At 43.8% G+C, this 12,227-nt stretch overlaps 1 protein-coding gene across 1 annotated transcript in view; it reads left to right on the top strand.

The window, feature by feature from the left end:
- The window catches only part of LOC140355557 (uncharacterized), a 106,292-nt gene that overhangs the window by 17,607 nt on the left and 76,458 nt on the right, over nt 1-12,227 (top strand). Inside the window, exon 2 of the mRNA XM_072440190.1 lies at nt 4,018-4,270. Within this exon, the coding sequence (XP_072296291.1) occupies nt 4,063-4,270 (208 nt within the window). The 5' untranslated portion in view covers nt 4,018-4,062. The remainder of the gene's footprint in view (nt 1-4,017; nt 4,271-12,227) is intronic.

The following is a 12,227-nucleotide window of genomic DNA, read 5'->3' on the forward strand; positions in this document are numbered from 1 at the left end:
ACTCATGAAACTGCGGAGAACAGTCGTCTTACCCGGAGATCGTCACGTTATCCCGGCGGACATCCTAAGGAAAACGCAGCGAAGCAGACGGGCTGGACGTAAACTCCGAGAGAAGAGAGGGACAAACAGGAAGTCGGTTCCCGCCGTAGTCATGGGTAACGTGAGGTCCCTTCAAAATAAAATGACGGAAATAGCGAGCCTCATGCGGTTCCAGAGGATTTATAGGGACAGCAGCGTCTTGATTTTCACAGAGACCTGGTTAACAGCAGAAATGCCAGACTCTATTGTAGGTTTGGACAATTTTCATCTGCTGCGGGCGACAGAACGAGAAAATCCGGGAAGAAAAGAGGTGGAGGTCTGGCGGTGTATGTGAACACGAGCTGGTCCAAACCCGAACACTGCACAGTGAAGGAGCAGCTATGTAACAAGGATATTGAACTATTGGCTATTGGCATGAGGCCATATTATCTGCCCCGGGAGTTCTCACATGTGATTTTGATCGCAGTCTATGTGGCCCCATCTGCCAATGCTGAAGATGCTTGTGAAGCACTGCTCTCCTGCACTTGTAGGCTGCAAACACAGCATCCACAGGCTCTCTTCCTCATCTCTGGTGACTTTAACCACGCTTCTCCCTCTTCTGTTCTACCAACATACACCCAGTATGTTACCTGCCCCACCAGAGACAATAGAACATTGGACTTGTTTTTTGCCAACACCAGGAGGCTTATTCCTCTCCCCCCCTCCCTCCCCTGGGCAGCTCGGACCACAACCTTGTACATCTGAGGCCTGTGTATGAACCCATCGTGCGCAGGCAGCCTGTGGTGTCCCGTGAGGTGAGGATGTGGTCTGCTGAGAGCGAGGAGGCTCTGAGGGACTGCTTCAGCACCACTGTCTGGACTGAGCTTTATGACCCACATGGGGAGGACATCAGCACCATCACAGAGTGCATCACGGACTACATCAACTTCTGTTTTGAGAACATTGTTTCCTCCCGGACGGTGCGGTGTTTTCCAAACAACAAGCCATGGATTAACCGTGAACTGAAGGCTCTGCTGAAGGAGAAGAAGAGAGCCTTCAGGTCAGGGAACAAGGAGGAGCTGAGGACTGTGCAGAACGAGCTGAGGAGGAAGATCAGGCAGGCTGAGGCCGGCTACAGGAGGAGGATGGAGGAGCAGCTGCAGCAGAAGAACATTCAGGGAGTGTGGAGGAGCCTGAAAACCATCTCGGGCTTCAAAACCCCCCCTGCCCAGACAGAGGGGGATCTACAGTGGGTGAATGATTTAAATGCTCACTTCTTGAGGTTTGATCGGTCACCCGCCCCTCCCCCTGCACAGCTGCATGCTCCCTCTTCCACAGCTGGACAATGCCCTGCATCTGTTCCTCTTCGCTTATCTGCCCCGGACCATCAGCTCCCCACTTCGCCTGGACTCACCCATCCCCCCAGCACACGGTCCCCCTGCCAACCACTGACTGTCACAGCAGCACAGGTGAGGAGTGAGCTGAAGAGGATTAAAGTGAGGAAGGCAGCAGGACCTGATGGCATCAGCCCCAGGCTCCTTAAGTCCTGCGCAGATGAACTGTGTGGAGTTATGGAGCATGTCTTCAACATGAGCCTGAAGCTGAGGGTGGTACCACAGGTCTGTAAGACCTCCTGTCTGGTACCTGTGCCTAAGACACCGCGCCCCAAAGACCTCAACAGCTTCAGGCCAGTGGCTCTCACTTCCCACCTTATGAAGACACTGGAGCGGCTAGTCCTGGACCACCTCCGCTCCACCGTGAGCTCAGCCATGGACCCGCTGCAGTTTGCATATCGGTCTGGCATCGGAGTGGAGGACGCCGTCATCTCCCTGCTGCACCGCTCTCTCTCTCACCTGGAAAAGCCTGGCAGCTCTGTGAGGATTCTGTTCTTCGATCTTTCCAGCGCCTTCAACACCATCCAGCCGCTGCTCCTGAGGGACAAGCTGGAGACGGCTGGTGTGGAGTATGACCTGGCAGAGTGGATCCTGGACTACCTCACAGACCGACCCCAGTTTGTGAGAGCCCGGGACTGTGTGTCTGACACTCGGACCTGCAGTGTGGGGGCGCCCCAGGGCACTGTCCTCGCGCCCTTTCTCTTCACCCTTTACACTGCAGACTTCAGACATGACACGGACAGCTGTGTCCTGCAGAAGTTCTCTGATGACTCTGCCATCATCGGACTCATCACGGACGACGATGACGCGGAGTACAGAGGACTGGCGCAGGACTTTGTGGACTGGTGTCAGCGGAACCACCTCCTCATCAACGCGGGGAAGACCAAGGAGATGGTGGTGGATTTCCGCAGACGCCACCCCACTGCCCCCTCACCAGTGAACATCCAGGGACGGGACATTGAGAGAGTGGACTCATACAAGTACCTGGGTGTTCATCTGAACCACAAACTGGACTGGACTCATAACACGGACGCACTGTACAGGAAGAGCCAGAGTCGGCTCTACCTCCTGAGGAGACTCAGGTCTTTTGGAGTGACAGGGCCACTCCTGAAGACCTTCTATGACTCTGTGGTGGCATCAGCTCCTGTAGGTGTGGTCTGCTGGAGCAGCAGCATCACAGAGAGGGAGAGGAAGAGGCTGGACAGAGTCATCAAGAAGTCCAGCTCCGTCCTGGGCTGTGCTCTGGACTCGGTGCAGGAGGTGGGGGACAGGAGGGTCCTGGCTAGATTCACATCTATGCTGGACCATGAGTGTCACCCCCTGCAGGACACTCTGTCCCCTGCAGGACACTCTGTCCCCTGCAGGACACTCTGTCCCCTGCAGGACACTCTCTCCGCTCTGGAGAGCAGCTTCAGTGAGAGACTGATCCACCCTCGATGTGTGAAGGAAAGGTTCCGTAGGTCTTTCCTTCCTGCTGCTGTCAGACTTTATAACAAACACTGTTAGTACTGAACACTCACAATACTGACCTAACCATGTGCAATTCTGTCATATGTGCAATTACTGTGAAATTCATGTGCAATCTATGTGCTGTCGTGACACATATTCATGTGCAATTACTGTCGTGATCACATGCAATGGTATTTATGTATTTATTTATTTGTCTATGGGAGTTTTTATTTATAGGAGATCTTCTACTGAAAGTGTTTTTTCAGACTTCCTATAAGTGATCTGTTCTTCTGGATCTACCTCTGGATCTACCTGCGTTGCACTAATGAAATTTCCCCATGTGGGACAATAAAGGAATATCTTATCTTATCTTATCTTATCTTATCGCTCAACCTCCCGCACAAGCTCAGGCTCTTTCCCCCCCAGCGAGGGGACATTCCATGTCCCCAGAGTTAGTCTCTGTGTCTGGAGATCTGGTCGCAGAGGCCCCTGCCGTCGACTGCCGCCCAGATCTCTCTGCACCGGCCCCTTATGGATCCTCCTGCGGGTGGTGGGCCCACGGGAGGGCGGCCCCACGTCGCTCTTTCGGGCTGTGCCCGGCCGGGCCCCGTGGGGTAAGACCCGGCCACCAGACGCTCGCCATGGAGCACCCATCCCAGGCCTGGCTCCAGGATGGCGCCCCGGTGACGCCGATCCGGGCGACGTAAACTGCCTTGTTTGTGTTGTCATCATAGGGGGCTTCTGAACCGATCTTTGTCTGACCCGTCACCTAGGACCTGTTTGCCTTGGGAGACCCGACCAGGGGCATGAAGCCCCCGACAACATAGCTCCCGGGATCATTCGGGCACTCAAACCCCTCCACCACGTTAAGGTGTCGGTTCAAGGAGATGAAAATATATTTATCTTAACTGCATTTGAGTTCAGTGAGTCATCCGAGACCTGAAGAGGCTTCAATTTATTTATTTTTTGGTTGTTATTTTTTGGTTCTCACGATTACGTTGTGACCTGAATAATTAATAATAATTAATAATAATAATTAAGTTAATAATGTTGACATCAATATCGCAGCCTGGACTGAATACCCGACACACCTCTGCCAGCTCGAACACTACGCACTTTGTTCACATTTTTCAATCATATCTTGTGTTTTTGGCAGGCTCCATCTTTGGCCCCTGCAGCTCGTCGGAGCCGCCCTGAGCCCATGGACGAGGAGCGGGGAGCGGCTCCCACCTCCCCAAAGCCTCCGGACCATGGGGGGACCTCCAGCACCGCCTGTAACGCTACTGCAACTACTTCAAACACTACCAACAGTACAAGTACTACTACCACGGACACGGCGCTCACAAACCACAAGAGGAACACCGAGACGCCAAAGGGATTTAAAGACATCAAGACGTGTCCCGCTGAAGGTAAGACCCCAAATCAAACACTTTCTTTAAGTTCATGCGCTTTAGAAGTTAAAAAATCACAACTAGATCATGTGCATTGGCTGAAGCCATTGCGAGTGTCTGCATTCTTGCATAAAAGTACTGTACATGTGTCTAAAAGTACTACATGTGTGTAGTAAAGGCTTTATTCTTGTTTGGCTCGAGCCATGGAATGGAATGTTCATTCCATGGAATGGTGGAGTCAATTGTTCTTCCCCTGGTTTATTATTCTTATTATTCCTGTTCTTCATGTTAGGACTCGGGCATTTTTTACCCTGAACTTTTATTTGAGTTTGGGCGCGAGTGCTAGTTTCTTTAAGCTGAAGTTGTGTCATGTAGTTTAGTTGTGTAATGAAGTGTGATGTGCAAAATGTGTGGAAAAGGTACTGTATTTGTGTGAAAGTACTGAATGTGTGTAACTCATGTGTGTAACTCATGTGTGTAACTCATGTACTACATGTGTGTAACTCATGTACTACATGTGTGTAACTCATGTACTACCACATGTGTGTAACTCATGTACTACATGTGTGTAACTCATGTACTACATGTGTGTAACTCATGTACTACATGTGTGTAACTCATGTACTACCACATGTGTGTAACTCATGTACTACATGTGTGTAACTCATGTACTACCACATGTGTGTAACTCATGTACTACATGTGTGTAACTCATGTACTACATGTGTGTAACTCATGTACTACATGTGTGTAACTCATGTACTACCACATGTGTGTAACTCATGTACTACATGTGTGTAACTCATGTACTACCACATGTGTGTAACTCATGTACTACATGTGTGTAACTCATGTACTACATGTGTGTAACTCATGTACTACATGTGTGTAACTCATGTACTACCACATGTGTGTAACTCATGTACTACATGTGTGTAACTCATGTACTACCACATGTGTGTAACTCATGTACTACATGTGTGTAACTCATGTACTACATGTGTTGTTGAAAATTTTCAATATTTGTTGAAAAATGTTCAGCCTTCCCGCCCGTCCATGTTTTCTGCTGCGTTTTGCGTCACCAACGACGCTCAGTAATTCACAGTTGATGATTGTGTAGTTTGCGGCTCAAATAGTTGTTTGTCCTGATGCAAGATGGTGCTGAACGCAGACCTGAGCAGGGAGAGAGAGAGAGAGAGAGAGAGAGAGAGCCTCAGTGCACCCCCTCCTCTCTGTAGAGACGCTAATGCTAAACTTTTGACTGACTAAACTGTACATTGTGCGTAATATTCAGTCAAAGTATTTACTCTAGTTTTATTTTCATCTTATTTATTTAGTACCCAATTTTTTCATGCCTTATTATTATGTATTATTTTTATGTAGCTTTTATGTTCCTAGTTTTTTAATCTTGTTTTTATTTCCTTGACTCTGGCCATTATTGCATGAACCATAGACCTTTTACTTTAATTCACCCATTTATTTTTTCAATAATTCATTCTTTATTCATATTTTTTGAAGAATAAACCTAGAACACGGGACGACCAGAGAGCAAAGATCTAAATAATGACACAAGTAGACGTCGACTAAACATCAAAAGGAACTAAATCACAGCACATTTAAATTGGAACAAATTGTCTAATGTTTTGACGTCGGTCAAGTCTTTTCCTCGATCGTTTGTCTTTTTCAAGTGTTGATTTCTTAGTTTTATCGCTCGACCGAGACGAAGCAATGATTGACAAAGAAGTTGAGCCGGTACGAAGACGTTTCCCAGCGTTTCATTGGTTTAGAGGCGGTTAAAGGGCGTGGCAGCGTCTGAACCCGACATCGCTCGTATTGGACTGGATTTGTTCAACGATAACGGTGCATTTCCACACGTGAGTCACTTTAGGGAGTGTTTTTAGTCACTCACAGTTTACGACTCACCTGCTCTTCAAATATGAACCTTTTGCTTTGGATCGGAGCCTTTTTACGGCAGGATTTTAGAAACGGTGAGATTTTTCGGTTTGTGTTTGAAAAGCAGGATTCTGTTTCAAGAAGCGCATTTCAAACATTTTTAGAAAAGACTGAAATATGAACGGCTAAACTTCAGAATAACATGTTTGTTGAGGTGTTGCAAACAAGATTTTTCCATAAAAACACATCTTTTGCAGAAAACGTTCCGAGATTTAAATATTTGCAGCGTTTGAATTTTGCTAATTACGACGATTCAAACTGTAATTTTAATTTGGTTGCTTTATAAACTCTCTGAACAGTGTTTAATTACTGCACAATCAGTTTCTTTGTGAATTTCTGACAAAACCTGAATCAGTTTAAAAATGTCACGAGACTGGATTTAATTGTTCTAATTTTTGTGAGAAAAACATCACAATTTAACGATTTTTCACAATTATTGACCCATTTCAAAACAAGTGAAATGCTTAAGTTTCTTTCTCATACATTACTCTTCCAATATTTTATGACCAGCTTTTGTGCAAAAGGAACGTTATTGTGACATAAACTGCCACATAAAAAGCTCGACACATTTTGGAGAAGAGATTGAACTGAAATGTTTTTAGTTCTTTACGATTACTTTTTGACCTGAATAATCGAATAAAGTATCGATTAAGTGAGTAATCTTGACATCCAGAATTACAAAACTCCAATTTCCAAACTTGATTTATACATTTCCACCCAAATAAAAAGAGTTTTTTTTAAACCATGTTTGTCTTTTGCTGTTGCTGATATAGAACATTCTAAAACTGATCAAGAAATGTCCAATTCTGTCCTTTCTATGTGATTTATTTCAGTATTGATTCTTCTTCAAAAGATATTTTAGCTTCAATATTAGATTTAGTGTTGATAGTTGCTTTATATGTGGTCTGAACGCTGGGCAGGTCCATAAACACTGTCCCGTGGTGTGGTCAGCGGCTGCAGAACACTGATATCACAGTGACACATGGAATGACTCACGCTCAGAGATCCAGACCAGAGGCAGCGGCTGGTGGAGGCGGGGCAGCGGCTGGTGGAGGCGGGGCAGCGGCTGGTGGAGGCGGGGCAGCGGCTGGTGGAGGCGGGGCAGTTGCTGGTGGAGGCGGGGCAGTTGTTGGTGGAGGCGGGGCAGTTGTGGGGCAGTTGTTGGTGGAGGCGGGGCAGTCCCTGTCAGAAATCCACACAAAACTAGATATTGAACTATTAATACTGAACGAAACGATAAATGTCATAAATTGGAAACAAGGCTGGACCTTTTGTGATAATGCAATTTATCACAACTAAAACTAGACCATGTCATAAAATGAAATAAACTACTTATTTTACGTGTTCAAATGTCATGATATCGTCAAATATTGTGTTCTTCATGTCACATGTAATATCACCATAAATGATCATATTTGCCACTGACACAATCGTTTTAAAACTGAAAAATCCAAATCAAATGAACGATATCTTAAAGAACACGAGCTGTAATAAGTAAATGTTCATATACTTTATGCTGCTTTATACTTTTTTTCAGATGAAATACACACAATATGCAGCAGAAACTCTTGTTTCTGCTGCATATTGTGTGTATTTCATCTGTAGCGCGTTGAATAATGAATAGAGTTCATAATATATATTAGATTTGACCTGAAACATTTCCCCGCTCGAGACCCCAAAACGCTCACACACTGCCGACATCATCATAAAGGGCTCCTCTATGTTTTTAAAGCCCATTCACCTCAGATTGCTTGCATTTGACTACTTCAATCCTTGTAGCTATTGTTCTTAGCATTGTTTAAACTGCTTTGCTTCTCAGTGGCTTTTACCAGTTTTATTAACATTATTATACATTAAATAAAAATGAAACATTTGCCAAAGTCAGAAAAATGTCTTGTATGGAAAATTTCATCAAAAGTTTTTTTTTTCTTCTCATGAATTTCTCAATAAATTAATTCCGTCGTCTTGAGTTGGTTAATAATAACAATAATCCTCGAGCTTTTCCTCCGAGAGCGACTTTTATACAACGAGCTTCTCCTTTTAAAGTTAGAGCGAAACCTGCACATTCTGTCTCAGTGACAAAAACGTGCATTTATTATGACATTATTATGACATTATGACATTATTATGACATTATTATGACATTATTATGACATTATCATGACATTATGACATTATTATGACATTATGACATTATTATGACATTATAACATTATTATGACATTATTAAGACATTATTATGACATTATTATGACATTATTATGACATTATGACATTATTATGACATTATGACATTATTATGACATGATGACATTATTATGACATTATTATGATATTATGACATTATTATGACATTATTATGACATTATGACATTATTATGACATTATTATGACATTATTATGAGGTGAACACAGTTTGACTGACATGTGTCATGTCTAAGTCCTTTTGTCGCTGCAAACAGAACATTAAACATATGTTTCCTGGTTTAAAATAAAGCAAACACTTTAAGACAAAAACTGGTTCACCCTAAGGACAAGTTGCCGACTCAAAAACAGAGCAATGTAGTTTATTCGATCCAATGCAGTGAAGAAAGCTGTAAAGAACGTTACATAGGTGAGACTAAACAGCCTCTACACAAGAGGCTCTATCAGCACAGAAGAAATACAAGTTCAGGACCTCAGAGTGCCGTGCATCTCCATCTTGAAGCCTCTAATCACTCGTTTGAAGACGGTGAGGTGAAGGTTTTAAGCAGGAGAAAAGATGGTTTGAAAGAGGAGTCAAGGAAGCTATTTTTGTTAAAAAAGAAAGACCTTCTTTAAACAGAAATGGAGGGCTCAGATTCAATCTTCCTGTTATTTATAATGGGTTACTGAACCCCTGGAAAGGTAGAGGACCAGGACCAGGACATTTAGATGCTAATCAGGTCCTCAGGGTGGTTGAGCCAGGGTCTCACAAAGACAAAGAGGATTCTAATAGCCCATTAAGATTCTGAATAGGCTCGGTAGATACAAGGGGGAGTTTCTGTTGAAACAAACAACTCTTTCTACTTCAGGAAGGCTCCGCCCAATGGGCGGGTCTTACCACAGAACAGTATTAATATCGGAGTTCTCGACCTAAATTCTGTTATTGACAATGACTCTTGGATGAGAGTCGAAACGTCTATTTTTTCAAACTGAGTCCAGATGACTACAACTGAAGCTTTTTCTACTATGGAACACGCCTGGACGAATTAGGGATTACACCCACATATATTTACCGTTTGCTTGTTCTTTCTGTGGTTCCCTTGGGCGATTCGAGAGGTCACATGACTAGGTCACATGACTAGGTCACATGACTAGGTCACATGACCAGTTACACCGGTACATTTAAATGAAATACATAAAATAAGAGCACTTTTGACACAATTTGGTGATTAATTTGAGCATATGTTATAACTAATGACTGTCGTAGTTTTAGGCTGACTTTTCTGTTGCCATAGAAACAAATGGACTGACATGTTACTGCAGGAGGCACGTGATTGGCTGACAGCGGCAGATTTAGGAGCGAAGAGGAAATGCACTCTTTCTAACCTTTTAAGCTGTTTTAAACGAGCCTCTGGGGCGCGGTGGAGTGGGGCCTCCGCGCCGCGCCCCCCCGTGCCCCCCTCCCCCGCTCGCCGCCTTCACCTGATTGGTCACGGTCGGAGCCCGTGCGTCGGCGGCTGCAGTGAAGGAGTCGACCCGTCTCTGGACCCGGCTGTTCCTGGAGATCAAACAGCAGGTCCTGGAGACGCCGAGCTGAGGTGTGGTTGGGCCCGACGCCATGGCAACCAGCCGCAAAAATCTAGGCCACATGACTTTTTGGGAGTTTGAAGGCAATTCACAACCTCAGCATGTTGAGGGCGGATTGACGTGCGAGGTCAGAAGAGGAGAAGCGTTTGTGACTTAAGTGTGTCATAGTCTTTACCAGGAGCACTACAGTTTATTATAATGTCATGATAATAATGATCTATATCTATACAGTTCTGCCATAATCACTCGGTGGTGGTCAGTTTTGAAAGAACTTTTTACCTTTTCTTAAAGCAAAAGTAATTAAATGTCCAAATACAGGAGTCCAAAGAGTTTTTACTTTTATTTTTGAATTATTTTTCTCTCAACGATAAATGTGATAAAAATAACTGTTTCAATTTGTCTCAAAACATAAGGAAAAGTACTTGTATTTTCAGTTTATTTCAAAATTACAGTTGATTAGAAAGTAAATAATAAATATAATAATGATAATAATACATTGTTATATAAATACATACATTAAAAAAAGGAGGGATACCTAAACCTTTTACCTTCGTACAGTACTTTTACCTTGTACTTTGTTACTTTCGTCCCCGGCGCTGGTTCCAAAGACAGAAACACAAATACACTGTGTTCCATATTCACTGCAGCAGAATCAAATCTAAAGTAAAAGTATAATTATTTAGATTATTGTGAAAGCAGCAGCATCCATACGTTGATTACATTGTTTTAATGTATGTAACATGATTGAGGTGACAATACTTGTGTGTAGTGTTTGAAGTATATTTCTGGTCTGTACACGCTCCTGCTCCATGTGGTTTTCCTCTGAGTTAATGATAATATTTGTGAGAGGAATTTTATGGTTATTAAATGGCTGAAGTGTGTTTCAACACGTACAACACATTTTACATCCACAATGTTCAGGGTTTGGGTTACGTGTGAGAAATGAACTCTTTATTCACTCAGTTCAATAAAAAAGACATAGAATTGACTTCCAGACTTTGTCCAAACCAAAGAAGACGAAGCAGAAGAAGAGAACGTGACTCCTGCTCTGATCAAGACTTTTATCTGTGACATTTCTCTTTCTGGTTTGAATATTTGGTTTTAATTCTATGATTTGATCAAATCAGATGAAGAAGTGATTTATTTATAGATTTCTTTCTGTGAAATTACCGGTCATATTATATTGGATTATTTTCTCTTTCTATGAAACTCTTTTGTGGCCACATTAAATATGTTTTATCAGACAATGTACTCCATCTTTACATATCTTCAAAACAAATATTGCAATATTAGATAAGATAAGATCACCTTTATTTAGTTACTATACATTTTTGATAAACGGTCCACCTTTACCTTCCGGCTCACATTCCACTGTAAAAGATCAGCTGTAAGACTGAAGTTGTGTTTGGACGTTTAGAGTGTCCAAGGCCAAGTGTCCAAAGCCTCGCTTTGAGCCCCTCACCCACCACTCGAACCACGCCCGACGCCACGCCCGGCACCACGCCCGGCACCACGCCCGCCTCACTACAGCTACAGCGTGTTTACACATCACTCTGCAGGGACACTGCAAGGACACTGTGCAGGGACACCCTGCAGGTGTCACCGTGCAGGGACACCGTGCGGGGACACCCTGCAGGTGTCACCGTGCAGGGACACCGTGCGGGGACACCCTGCGGGAACACCCTGCGGGACACTCTGCGGGGACACTCTGCAGGGACACCCTGCGGGGACACTCTGCGGGGACACCCTGCGGGGACACTCTGCAGGGACACTCTGCGGGGACACTCTGCAGGGACACCCTGCGGGGACACTCTGCAGGGAAAACGTGCAGGGCGTTCATAAAGCTGAAAGCTCAAATAGTAATTGAAATAATAATCATGAATATTCCTTAAATGTGATGTTTTTCTCATAATAATCATAACACTAAAATCTGTTATTCTCTTCTATTATCTGACATTTCCATTCATTCATTAAATGTTTGGTTTGGAATTAGTTTTTAAAAAAATCTGTTTTTTAGTGTTGAAGATCCAACTTTCAAGCGCAATAATCCTAATAAACACGATTCTTCAATAAACAGCAGAATAAACAGCACAATAAACAACACAATAAACAACACAATGCTCTTGAAAACACTTTGTATGTTTGACATTATCTTACGTTCTCCCGAAATGCTCTCCCATGACATATTTCAGCGCGTGTTTCTCACAAACTGAAGACAGAACATACAAACTACACTCCTGCATTTACACAA

The sequence above is a fragment of the Eucyclogobius newberryi genome, unplaced genomic scaffold (assembly GCF_026437365.1).
Source record: "Eucyclogobius newberryi isolate DKJ021-1_F unplaced genomic scaffold, fEucNew1.0.hap1 SCAF_113, whole genome shotgun sequence".
Classification (NCBI taxonomy): Eukaryota; Metazoa; Chordata; class Actinopteri; order Gobiiformes; family Gobiidae; genus Eucyclogobius; species Eucyclogobius newberryi.